The sequence below is a fragment of the Solea solea genome, chromosome 3, assembly GCF_958295425.1.
Source record: "Solea solea chromosome 3, fSolSol10.1, whole genome shotgun sequence".
NCBI classification, from domain to species: domain Eukaryota; kingdom Metazoa; phylum Chordata; class Actinopteri; order Pleuronectiformes; family Soleidae; genus Solea; species Solea solea.
In genome coordinates, this window is record NC_081136.1 from 36,034,637 (window position 1) to 36,047,737 (window position 13,101).

Genomic DNA, 13,101 nt, shown 5'->3' on the forward strand with positions numbered 1-13,101 from the left:
CAATACATCCCAGAGTACCATTGCTGCCAAAACTACCAAATCTACATCTAATTGCCAAAAACCAAAATCTACCAAAAGGCCAAATCTCCCTGAAACTATAGAAATGGGAAATTTACCCAAACTACAAAAACTACCACCATCAAAACTACGGCAGAATTTTCAACCATCTTAAAGAGACACGTTTAAAACAACCGCTCACTTCATTTTCGTTTGAAAATAAATGGTAAATAATAAAAAATAATAATTTTGTTTTAGGAAAAGTTACTTTTTTACTCAGATTTGTTTTAATGGAACAATTATCTCTTCTGTTTATTCGATTACATTTTTGCATTTGAAAAATAAAACACAAATTCAATGAAGGAAACATGAACATATAAATATATTAGTGTGTTCAAAATAAACATTTATTTCATGTGTATTTTAATATATTTCGATTTCTTTCAAATGAATAATAATGTGATTAATGTTTCAAAGCTGTCGACACGTTTGTGTTTCAGAACAAACACAGGAGAGAGAGAGAGAGAGAGAGAGCGAGAGAGTGGGAGAGAGGGAGGGGGAGACGTTGGACGTCCTGGTGAGAAGGTTTCATGCTGCTTTCACTCCAGCAGGGGGTGACACAAGTTTCACACAAAAACAAAAAGAACAAAAATACCAAACAAACAAAAAACACTGGAGATCAAAGAGAACAAGAAAAACCTTTATTTTAAATATAACCTTGTTTTTTTTGTGTCAGATATAAAAAAGAAACAGCTTCCTGCAGTTTTCTCTTCTTCTCTCTAACGTTCTGACTCATTTCCTCACAGCAGTGACTCCAAAGTTTCTGTGAACTTTTCTGTAACTGAAGAAAAAGAAAGAATGTAAAAATAAAAAGATTCTGTCGGGACAAACTCTGAATCTCACAGTCGGGACATTTTTTGTCTTAAAGGTCTCGTGTGTAACATTTGCTTTTTTCGGCGAAGATTTCCCATAAGTGCAAAAACATGGACATTATATTATTGTTTATGTTCATCTTCGATTGAAAGTTGTGTTTCACAGTTTTTTTTTTTACAAAAAACAGTAAAATAACGCTTGTTCACGCCATAATTTCTTTACTTTTACTTTGACGACAAGTACATGTACGTGTTACTGTCAACTCTTACAAAACTAAGTGTGAACACAGTATGAGCCAAGCAGTTGTGACATTTTTTGTCTTAAAGGTCTCGTGTGTAACATTTACACGACTGTGAAAAAAAATGTGAACACTGTGACTTGAAATGACATCGTTCTTGTTTATGTTCGTCCTCGATCAAAGTCTTGCTTTCACAGGTTTTCGTGAAAAAAAATGCATTTACAAAAAAAACAGTAAAATAATGCACGTTTACACCATCATTTTTTTTTTACATCTTTTAACTGCAATCTATAACAAAACTATGTGGGTAAAAATGTTTTAGGTGTTTAAAATATTTACCGAACAAGCTTTAGACGTAAGCGATTGTTAAATTCGCAGTAAAGCTTTGCAATTTTTTTTACGACTTTTGTGGAAAAACAGTAAACAACAGTAAAAAAATTCTTTAAAAAATCGTAAAAAAAGGTACTTTTATGTCCTTACATCACATGATCGATGACAAAACACGACAGCAGCTGTGAGGAAAAAGTATCACACAACAACCTCTTTAAAGGTCCAGCGTCAACGGATTAGTGACACCTAGTGGTGAGACTGCAGACTGCGACAAAATCAAACTAGAAAACACCTCACTTTCCTGAGAACATCAGGGAACTACGGTGGCCTTCACCGACCAGAAAGGACGTCGTTCTGTTTTGTTTTGCGTCAGATTCGTCAAGATGGCCGCCATCACCAAGCAAGACCCTTGACAAAAACAATATATACAGTAAATATAAATATTTATATAACCAAACTTTTTGGTTGTTTCTGAAGCGATGATCCACTTGTATAAAGATTATTATGGGATGTATATTACAGTTCTGCCAGTACATGTTACGTACTGAGTCTTTAAAATGGACGTGGCTCCAGTTTGGAATGTGTCTTAAAGGACAGTGACTGTGTGTGTGTGTGTGAGGACACACCCCCAAGGTGCAGTGTGCAGCGAGGACAGACGGGGGGGACACACAGACAAGACGACCTCCTTTCATGGATTGAAAGTGCAGGAGACTTGATGATGAAGACGATGATGAAGATGAAGATGATGCAACGAGCAGAAACAGCATCAAACACACATTTACATACACGTGTGTCTTCAGTGACAGGAGAGAGACACAGATCGTGTCTTCAGAGCACGAGGACGTCGTGAATCGGTTTCGGAAAATTAGCGAGAAAAAGAAAACGCGTGGGTTTAAGATTTTCTCTGAAAAGGAAATGAAGGAAAAAAAGAAACGAAACGACGACGGAATCAAAGGAAGTCACAGGTTTCCTGCTTTCTTACCTGGAGTTGCGTCACCATGACAACAGCTCAAACTACTTCTTGGAAATGTTCCTCTGTCCACTGACGTGAATCAGCTCTTTATAACCTGATCAAGTCGAGTTTAACCCGGAGAACTCGGAGCTTTTAGAGCTTTTTTCCACGTTATTACGATTAAACGTACGTACTGAGGCTTTAAGATCGGACAACATGAAGAATCTTATTTTCTGTTATAAAACATATTTCAACTATATCTTTAAAATAAACCAATACAAAAAACTATTTCATTTCAATATAAAAGAGAAAAAAAACAACAACTTATAAAATCTTTATTCACAGCAAGACACAGACTGAGCTTCTGAGGCGAAATGAAAGGGAAAAATAGATTTTAGTCACTTAACAAAAGACTCTGCAGTGGCGGTCCTTCCTACAGGCGACATAGGCGCCTGCCTAGGGCGCCATCTAGTGAGGGGCACCAAAATATGCGGCGAGAAAATAAAATAGAATAAAAATTATAATGTCTATTTATCTTTTCAACAGTTTTTGTCATCCCTCTGTATCTACAACAATACTTCAACATAAAAACAAATTACACTTTAGTAAAATAAATGAAAATTCTAACCACAGGAGGTTATAGATAATATATTATTCTATTCACTGGGGTGAGTTTGAACCTTATTTGTTTATTTTGTATATTATATTTTGATTATAATATGGTTATATGAATCTTATTTTACAGTATTTAATTTTGCACACAATGTTTTATTGTAAGTTTAATTTTTTGTTTTGATTCTTTAGTGTGCACTTTTTGTTCTCAGATGTTGCACTACTGTTAAAGTTAAAAGTTTTTTTTTTGTATATTTATTATTGAACAGGTTTATTCTTTTGCACATATTGTTATATTGTTTGTATTATAATTGTTTAAATAAATGTGGACATGAGTTATTTTCTCGTGGGGAAGGGGCGGCATCAATCAAGCTCGTCTAGGGCACCAAATGGTCTAGGACCGCCCCTGCTTGAAGTCTACGATATATAAAACAAATACATGTTTCACGTCTTTATCTCACTGTGAGACAGACTTTTACAACAGGAAACTGAAGTTTGTAAACCACTCACTCTCCCGCACCAAAGCCCATAGAGAAAATCAGTGCTTTTAACATCACAGCACACAGGAGTCGTTGATCCACTGTTGCCTCCATCACTATGTTCAAATGTCTTATTTTGTCACTTCGGCTTTTGAAATCTTTCGTTCAGATTTACTTCAGTGACACAAAGTGACCACACGAGGCAGTAGCAGACCAGCAGCTCCTGCTAAAATCACTGATTTTCTCTATGGGGTTTGGTGTGGGAGAGTGAGTGCTTTACAAACTTCAGTTTCCTGTTGGGAAAAACATGGATAAAGCAGTAAACATATGAATAATCTATCATAAACTTAATCTGGTGTAAAAAAAAAAATCAAAAAAAAATCAATTGACTAGATTGTGTCTTTAAAGGTCTAGTGCATGAATTTTTACTTAAAGTAGTTTTAATCTTTATATACTGTGATGACTCTGCAACATGACACCGTGACGCTCTCCTCTTTAAGGTTAGTGTAAGGACATGTGTTTCCTGAGAAACGAGAAAACGTGACACCGGGATTTCTCCTGACGGACGTGGAGGAAGAACTCGAGTCATCGTTGCTGAACTGCGTTGTGTGAGGGAAGTGTGTCCTCGCAGGCACACGGGATTATCAATAAATCCACAGGAAGTGACTGTGATTCACACACACACGCGCCTGACATGACTCAGCAATAATTGTATCAACATGATTTGACAAGGTTCCTTTATGTGAAGCATCATCATGAATAAAAACATGTACACACACACACACACACACACGCACACACACACACACACACACACACACAGGGAGTGTCACTAAGTACAGAGGTTACTCCATGTCAGAGTGGGAGTGGTTCCAGGTTCCCTCCCCCTCACAACTGCAGTTTGACAATGGGAGGAGGAGGAGCCGAGAGGCTCCGCCCACTGCCGTGTCACATGTTGTTGAGATCAGACCTGTTAGAATTCTGAGGAAGTGAAACTCAGACAGTGGTGGTGACAGAGCGGTGAAATGGCAGGAGTTCAGCTGCAGAGAGAAACCTTCTGTTGTTCCATCTGTTTGGATCTTCTGAAGGATCCTGTGACTCTTAACTGTGGACACAGCTTCTGTAAGAACTGTATTAAAGACCACTGGGACTCAGAGGAGCAGAGGAGGATCTACAGCTGCCCTCAGTGTAGAGAGGACTTCACACCGAGGCCTGACCTGAAGAAAAACACCATGTTAGCAGATTTAGTGAAGGAGCTGAAGAAGACTGAACTCCACGCTGCTCCTGCTCATCACTGCTATGCTGGAGCTGAAGATGTGGCCTGTGATTTCTGCACTGGCAGGAAACTGAAAGCTCTCAAGTCCTGTTTGGTTTGTTTGGCCTCTTACTGTGAGGAACATCTCCAGCCTCATCATCAATCACCTGCATTTAAGAAACACAAGCTGGTGGAGCCGTCCAAGAACCTCCAGGAGAACATCTGCCCTCGTCACGACGAGGTGATGAAGATGTTCTGCCGCACTGATCAGCAGTGCATCTGTTATCTCTGCTCTGTGGACGAACATAAAGACCACGACACGGTCTCAGCTGCAGCAGAGAGGACGCACAAGCAGAGAGAGCTGGATCTGAGTCAAGAAGAAGTCCAGCAGAGACTCCAGGACAGAGACAGAGACGTGAAGGTGCTTCAACAGGAGAGGAAGACTCTCACTCTCTCTGCTGATAAAGCCGTGGAGGACACAGACAAGAGCTTCACTGAGATGATGGGTCTCCTGCAGAAGAGAAGCTCTGACGTGAAGCAGCAGATCAGATCCAAGGAGGAAACTGAGGTGAGACGAGTCAGAGACGCTGAGGAGAAGCTTCAGCAGGAGATCACTGAGCTGAAGAAGAGAGAAGCTGAACTGAAGCAGCTCTCACTCACACACGACCACAACCAGTTTCTCCTCAACTACCACTCACTGTCAGCACTCAGTCCGTCCACACACTCGTCCACCATCAACGTCCGTCCTCTGAGACACTTTGAGGACGTGACGGCGGCTGTGGCAAAGCTCAGAGGTCAACTGCAGGACGTCCTGACTGAGACGTGGACAAACATCTCACTGGCTGTGGCTGAAGTAGATGTTTTACTGACCGAACCAGAACCAGAACCAAAGACCAGAAATGGATTCCTCAGATATTCAGAGGAAATCAAACTGGATCCAAACACAGTTCACACACAGCTGTTATTATATGAGGGAAACAGAAAAGTGACATTTATGGATAAAGATCAGTCTTATCCTCGTCACACAGACAGATTCACTGGTTATTATCGTCAGGTCCTGAGTGAAGAGAGTCTGACTGGACGTTGTTACTGGGAGGTGAAGTGGACAGGAAGAGGAGTTTATGTAGCAGTGACGTACAAGAACATCAGCAGATCAGGTTCACATGAAAGTTTATTTGGATTCAATGACAAATCTTGGGCTTTACATTGTGACCAAAACAAATGTCAGTTTGTTCACAACAGTGTCAGCACTGACGTCTCAGATGTTAAAGTCTCCAGAGTGGGAGTTTACCTGGACCCCAGAGCAGGTCTTCTGTCCTTCTACAGAGTCTCTGACACCATGACTCTGCTCCACAGAGTCCAGACCACGTTCTATCAGACTCTCTATGCTGGAGTTTGTCTTTATTCTTCATCTGGAGCCACAGCAGAGTTCTGTAAACTCAAATAATCTGGAGTTCTTTCAGCAGCAGTGAGTTAAACTCTGAGTTTAAATCTTTAACTTTTGACTTTTGAATTCAAACTGTGAGCAACTTTATTGACAAAGTTTCTTTCATTTGCTCATTTTGTTAAGTGTATTTGATTCATGGTTAAGTGTAATTGATTCATGGTTAAGTGTATTTGATTCATGGTTAAGTGTAATTGATTCATGGTTAAGTGTATTTGATTCATGGTTAAGTGTAATTGATTCATGGTTAAGTGTATTTGATTCATGGTTAAGTGTAATTGATTCATGGTTAAGTGTATTTGATTCATGGTTGTGTATTTGATTCATAGTTAAGTGTAAATGATTCATGGTTAAGTGTATTTGATTCATAGTTAAGTGTAATTGATTCATGGTTAAGTGTAATTGATTCATGGTTAAGTGTATTTGATTCATGGTTAAGTGTATTTAATTCATGGTTAAGTGTAATTGATTCATGGTTAAGTGTATTTGATTCATGGTTAAGTGTAATTGATTCATGGTTAAGTGTATTTAATTCATGGTTAAGTGTAATTGATTCATGGTTAAGTGTAATTGATTCATGGTTAAGTGTATTTGATTCATGGTTAAGTGTAATTGATTCATGGTTAAGTGTATTTGATTCATGGTTAAGTGTAATTGATTCATGGTTTAGTGTATTTGATTCATGGTTAAGTGTATTTAATTCATGGTTAAGTGTAATTGATTCATGGTTAAGTGTATTTGATTCATGGTTAAGTGTATTTAATTCATGGTTAAGTGTAATTGATTCATGGTTAAGTGTAATTGATTCATGGTTAAGTGTAATTGATTCATGGTTAAGTGTATTTGATTCATGGTTAAGTGTATTTAATTCATGGTTAAGTGTAATTGATTCATGGTTAAGTGTATTTGATTCATGGTTAAGTGTATTTAATTCATGGTTAAGTGTAATTGATTCATGGTTAAGTGTATTTGATTCATGGTTAAGTGTATTTGATTCATGGTTAAGTGTATTTGATTCATGGTTAAGTGTATTTAATTCATGGTTAAGTGTATTTGATTGTTTTAATGATTGTAGAAATCAATAAAAGTTGGGATTTTTAAACTCTATCCATGGTTGTTTTACCTGATCATCAAATCTCCACAACAACAACACACACACACACACACACACACACACATTCAGAGCGAGAGGACACTGGGATTTTAGATTTCTGATTAAATCTTAAATTGTCATGTCATTTATTTATTTATTTATTTATTTATTTATTTATTTATTTGCTTGGAAAACTTGGAAAAGTCCGAGCGATGTCACCGACTCCCGACATGGGATTCCAACATGGCTGCCATTCACGCTAACAACGCTACTTTTACCGTTAAATACAATCTATATGTGTGTGTGTGTGTCTGTTGTAGACAGTTAGATTAGGATTAGAATTAGGCAACTTGTTGTACTGGTTAACGTTAGGGTCTATGAATGCATTATTTTTACTGAGTTTCCTCACTGAGAATGTTGTATAATTGTGTGTGTGTGTGTGTGTGTGTGTGTGTGACAGACAGACAGACAGACAGACAGACAGACAGACAAGGAAATATTTGACTGTGTTTCCCCTGCAGGCTGTTCTTACATTTCACTGTGTTCAACCCACAACATTCACATGATATGAATTATTCATGACATCTACACACACTGGTTCTGTGTGTGTGTGTGTGTGTGTGTGTGTGTGTGTTCACAGCTAATAACTCATGTCTGCTGCTGATTGTTGTTGTGCACAGATTTCATTTCTCCTCCACTCAGTCTTTTCCTCTCGTGGTGATTCAAAAAAACAACAATGAAACCAAACACAGTGAGGACAGGTGTGTGTGTGTGTGTGTGCGTGTGTGTGTGTGTGTGTGTGTGTGTGTGTGTGTGTGTGTGTGTGTTTTGACAGACCTGCAGAGGGATAAGACTTGGTTTTAAAGAGATGGACAAAAAAACAGATTTCAGCCTTAACTCTCCCACACCAAAGCCCATAGAGAAAACAGTGATTTTAACATCACACACACAGGAGTTGTTGATCCACTGCTGCCTCCATCACTAGGTTTAAATGTCTTATTTTAGTGAATTCAGCATTTAAAGTCCTTCATTCAGATTGACCTCAGTGACACAAAGTGACCACACGAGGCAGCAGTAGACCAGCAGCTCCTGTGTCCCTGCCAGCTAAAATCACTGATTTTCTCTATGGGCTTTGGTGTGGGAGAGTGAGTGGTTTGTAAAGTCTATTTTTTTTCGTAATACACCGCTATAATGAGAAGTGTCTGAATATCCCACGAGACGGAAGAAGTCCACTTCCAGTCAGACACTGCAGTTTGTGGATGAAGGGGTGAGGATGACTGCATGCATGAGTTTCTGCAGCTCTTCTGGCTCCAGTTTTTAGTTTTATTGTTTTTTTATGAAACGGTTCAGAGGGTCAAACACAGCAGTGTGTGTGTGTGTGTGTGCGCGCGTGTGTGTGAGTGTGTGTGTGTGTGTGTGTGCGCTTCAGTGACTTTCTGAAGGTGTAACTTTGTCTTGTTTTGCCGCTGACACTGAAACCTTTTTAATCTGTCAGATCCAATATGTGCTCTTTACAGCAGAGTCTGTCTGTGTGTGTGTGTGTGTGTGTGCACTCGTGTGTGTGTGTGTGTGATGGGAACAGGAAGTGAGTTTGAGGTCATGAAGGTCATTCAAAATTTAAGCTCCATTCACATGGCTGTTGTTCTGTCACAGAGAATACACTCAGTAAACACACACACACACACACACACAGTGTGACAGGGTGGGGTCGTGACCTCACATGAAACACAAGTGTTTCAGAACAACTACAAACCAGAGGCACAAGGACAGAGAAGAAAGTTTAATCATGACGTATCATGTGACTTTCACACGTGTGACGTCGTTTCTTTTGTCGGAGAAAACGTATCATTTAACACATTTACTGTGTGAATGTTCTGTAAAGTGGATGAAATCTGAATTAAATGACTTTAAAGAACAAAGGAACGAGTTAAAGAAGACGTTTACAATCTGCTGTATGAATTAAATAAGTTAAATAAAATGCCATATGTACCTTTTTTAATTTAATTATATGATCTGACTATTATTATTATTAATAGTTGTAATAAGGAGGCGATTTGTTGCACATTAAACACAAGGGCAACTCAGTGTGCTTCACATAAAAACAAAAATAACATTTAAAACATTCAATTGTACAAATTAAATTTGAACAAGGAGAGGAATAAAACAAAGTGAGAAAGTTAGATTAAAATGGAGAATAAAATTTAATATTGCGGCGTAAAACAATAAATTATGAGAAAATTAATAAAATCGTCAGAAGATTAACATTTAAAAAGCTCAAACGAGAAATGTTTCTTTTTAAATATTCAACTTTTCCTCATGCACACTCCAGTCCAGCAGGTGGCAGACATTAAACCGCCTTTAACCAGCAACAACAACAACACTGACCCCAACAGAAGAAGAGGAAGAGGAAGAGGAAGAGGAGAGCAGCTCTGCAGGTGTTTGACCTAAAATGGAGGTGAAGCAAATGTGCCCAACAGAATCAAAGGATAAATATCAATGAATCATTTACAGCTAAATTAAATCATTAAATCATTAAATCATAAACACTTTTGTTTGAACATGTGGATAAATTTCACCTCGACGTCGACATGTGAGGTAAGAAAAAACAACTTTATTTTTCCTCTGAGAACGACAAACTCTGTCGACTCCTGGGCTAACTTTGGTGCTAAAAGGCTAACGAGTCATGTTGGTGTTGGTGGTTTTAGCTGATGTTAGCTTGTTGTTTCAGCACAGGTTCACTTCTGGTTTTTACCTGAAGTTAGCTTCATGTTTTAGCTGAGATTAGCTCCATGTTTTGGCTTATGTTAGCTTTTCATTTTGGCTTGTTCATTACAACTGTTAGCTGTGTTCCTTGGCACAGACTAACTTGTTGTTTTTAGCTATTTATTTGTAGTTTGTTGATGTTTGACTATGGTTAGCTTGTTGTTTTTGGCACAGGTTCACTTGCTTTTTAAGCTGTGGTTAGCTTTATGTTTCAGCTGTGTTTAGTTTTATGCTTTGGCTTATTTAGCTAGTTAGTTTAGCTTGTCACTTTAGTTATGACTTGGTTTAGCTTGTTGTGTTGACACAGGTTCAGTTGTTAGTTTTAAAACAGCTTAATTTAGTATTTGCTTAGGTTAGCTTGTTGTTGACATTGTCTTTAAGCTAACCTAAGCCAACTTTAAGGCTCATTTTGGGAATTATTTTGTTGGCTTTTATCGACCAATAATAACTAATGTTAATATTAATAGCTTGTAGTTTTTTCTTCAGTTGCTTGTGTTTTTCGTCCGCTGCTGTCATGCTAGTTGCACAGAGTTATCAGCTCATATTATTGTTGCCACAATATTAGGATTATAAATCGTGTAAAGTCCACTATGACAAACGACACCCACATTTTTGACATTTCTGCCCAACAGGAAGGTGTTTTTCAAACCTTTCCTCAGACCTGTGGACACCTGTGGAGACCTGTGGACACCTGTGGTGACCTGTGGACACCTGTGGAGACCTGTGGACAGTGTAAAGGTCCAGGAACACCCGCGGCGGTGAAATGGGATTTTAACGTGAGTACATTTACACCTGGCGTCATCGAATGACATCTAATCTCTTCTGGGCTCATTCGCACTTGTGTTTTAACGCGGTCTCGGAGCGCTTGGGTTCCTCGGCTGCTTTAACGTCTGAAGTGTCGCGTCGCTCGGGCTCTAATCCAATCACCTTAAAGTCGTCTTAAAGTGAGGAGTAAACGGAGGCAACGGTGCAAGTTCGTTCATCGTCTCTCTGCAGACTCACACATTTACACTCACACACTCACACACACACACACACACACACAGTTAAAACAAATAATTGAAAAAGTCATTAAGAAGCTTTTTCCCGTTTGATTCGAGGGCCGCAGAAGAAAGAGAAGCGAGCACTCAGAGTCTTAAGTGCTTTATCTTTCTTACGCCTACGTGAAATGTGTAGGTGTCTGCCATGAAATATTTACGGCTTTTTTAAGACGCTCAGGACTGGAAATTTCTTTTAGATCTGCAGGTTTGGAGGAGACACTGGTGCTTCTTCTTCAGTGTGTGTTTGATGGACTTTATTGTAGCCCTCAGGTCGTGAGTCGCTGTTATTTTTACAGTGTGTCTGTTTCTAATTCACTGGTGATTTTTAAGAAACCTGGAAACCTTTTACAGTTTTTTTTATGACTCTATCTTAAATTTTTACTTAAAAAAAAAATAGAAAATAATAATATAAAAGAATAAAAAAAACTCAATAATATCTTTAGGAACATGTTTCATGTCTTTATCTCACTTTGAGACAGACTTTTCCAACAGGAAACTGCAGTTTCAGCAGCAGCAGACCAGCAGCTCCTGTGTGCTGTGATGTTAAAATCACTGATTTTCTCTATGGGCTTTGGTGTGGGAGAGTGAGTGAGTTTACAAACCCGCTGTTTCCTGTCGAACAGAGTTTTATTAACGCGCTTCTTTGGTTAATTTGTTTCCTCTTTGTGTCGACGTGTCCTTCGTCGCTCGCTCTGAAGACAAACTTGTGACGGCAGAAGAGACAAATGTCAGCTGTGCGTGTGTGTGTGTGTGTGTGCGCGTGTGTGTGTGTGTGTGTGTGTGAGACAGCGTTGTTCTGCTTCAAAGCCCATTTTGAGTCAATGGCTGTGTCATGACGGGTTTTTGTCAACCCCCTGCGGTGATACGAGACTCTGGGAGTGTATCAGTGCTCAAGACTGTTCTCTGTGTGTGTGTGTGTGTGTGTGTGTGTGTGTGTCTGTGTGTGTGTGTGTGTGTGTATATATCCCAGAAGCTCAGCTGTCAGACTGTCTCTCCTCATTTTTCTCCTCTTTCTTCTACATTTTGATGAAGAATCTAAACTAAACGTTCATCATCATCATCATCATCATCCTCGTCATCATCATTTTAATTTAACAGTCAAAGTAAGAGCAGGTGAAGATGTGATCATGTGGTTTCCAACAGTGTCGACTTGATTAAGATCATTAAGAGAAAATGTGCTGTGCAGTCTGTTCTCTGAAATATAATCTAACATAAACTCTATTTAAAACCTGATTAACCCACACGTCTGTCTGTGTGGGCGACTCGTTATGTGACATTTAACAAAGTTTATTGAGAGTCAATCAAAGCTGGAAGAAAATATTCACATTTAAGAAGCTGAAAATGACAGAAAGTAGAAAATATTCACATTTAAGAAGCTGAAAATGACAGAAAGTAGAAAATATTCACATTTAAGAAGCTGAAAATGACAGAAAGTAGAAAATATTCACATTTAAGAAGCTGAAAATGACAGAAAGTAGAAAATATTCACATTTAAGAAGCTGAAAAATGACAGAAAGTAGAAAATATTCACATTTAAGAAGCTGAAAATGACAGAAAGTAGAAAATATTCACATTTAAGAAGCTGAAAATGACAGAAAGTAGAAAATATTCACATTTAAGAAGCTGTAAATGACAGAAAGTAGAAAATATTCACATTTAAGAAGCTGAAAATGACAGAAAGTAGAAAATATTCACATTTAAGAAGCTGAAAATGACAGAAAGTAGAAAATATTCACATTTAAGAAGCTGAAAATGACAGAAAGTAGAAAATATTCACATTTAAGAAGCTGAAAAATGACAGAAAGTAAAAATATTCACATTTAAGAAGCTGAAAATGACAGAAAGTAGAAAATATTCACATTTAAGAAGCTGAAAATGACAGAAAGTAGAAAATATTCACATTTAAGAAGCTGAAAATGACAGAAAGTAGAAAGTATTCACATTTAAGAAGATGAAAATGACAGAAAGTAGAAAATATTCACATTTAAGAAGCTGAAAATGACAGAAAGTAGAAAATATTCACAT

General features: G+C 38.2%; 1 protein-coding gene across 1 annotated transcript; it reads left to right on the forward strand.

The window, feature by feature from the left end:
* Window positions 1-4,477: 4,477 nt before the first annotated feature.
* Window positions 4,478-6,483, forward strand: LOC131456336 (tripartite motif-containing protein 16-like). The gene has a single exon (XM_058624603.1). The coding sequence runs from the start codon at window positions 4,507-4,509 to the stop codon at window positions 6,181-6,183; it is 1,677 nt and encodes a 558-aa protein (XP_058480586.1). The 5' UTR covers window positions 4,478-4,506; the 3' UTR covers window positions 6,184-6,483.
* Window positions 6,484-13,101: the final 6,618 nt, after the last annotated feature.

Bases quoted from the DNA above. Each gene is read 5' to 3' on its own strand.
- LOC131456336 (XM_058624603.1), top strand. From the start codon at position 4,507: ATGGCAGGAGTTCAGCTGCAGAGAGAAACCTTCTGTTGTTCCATCTGT.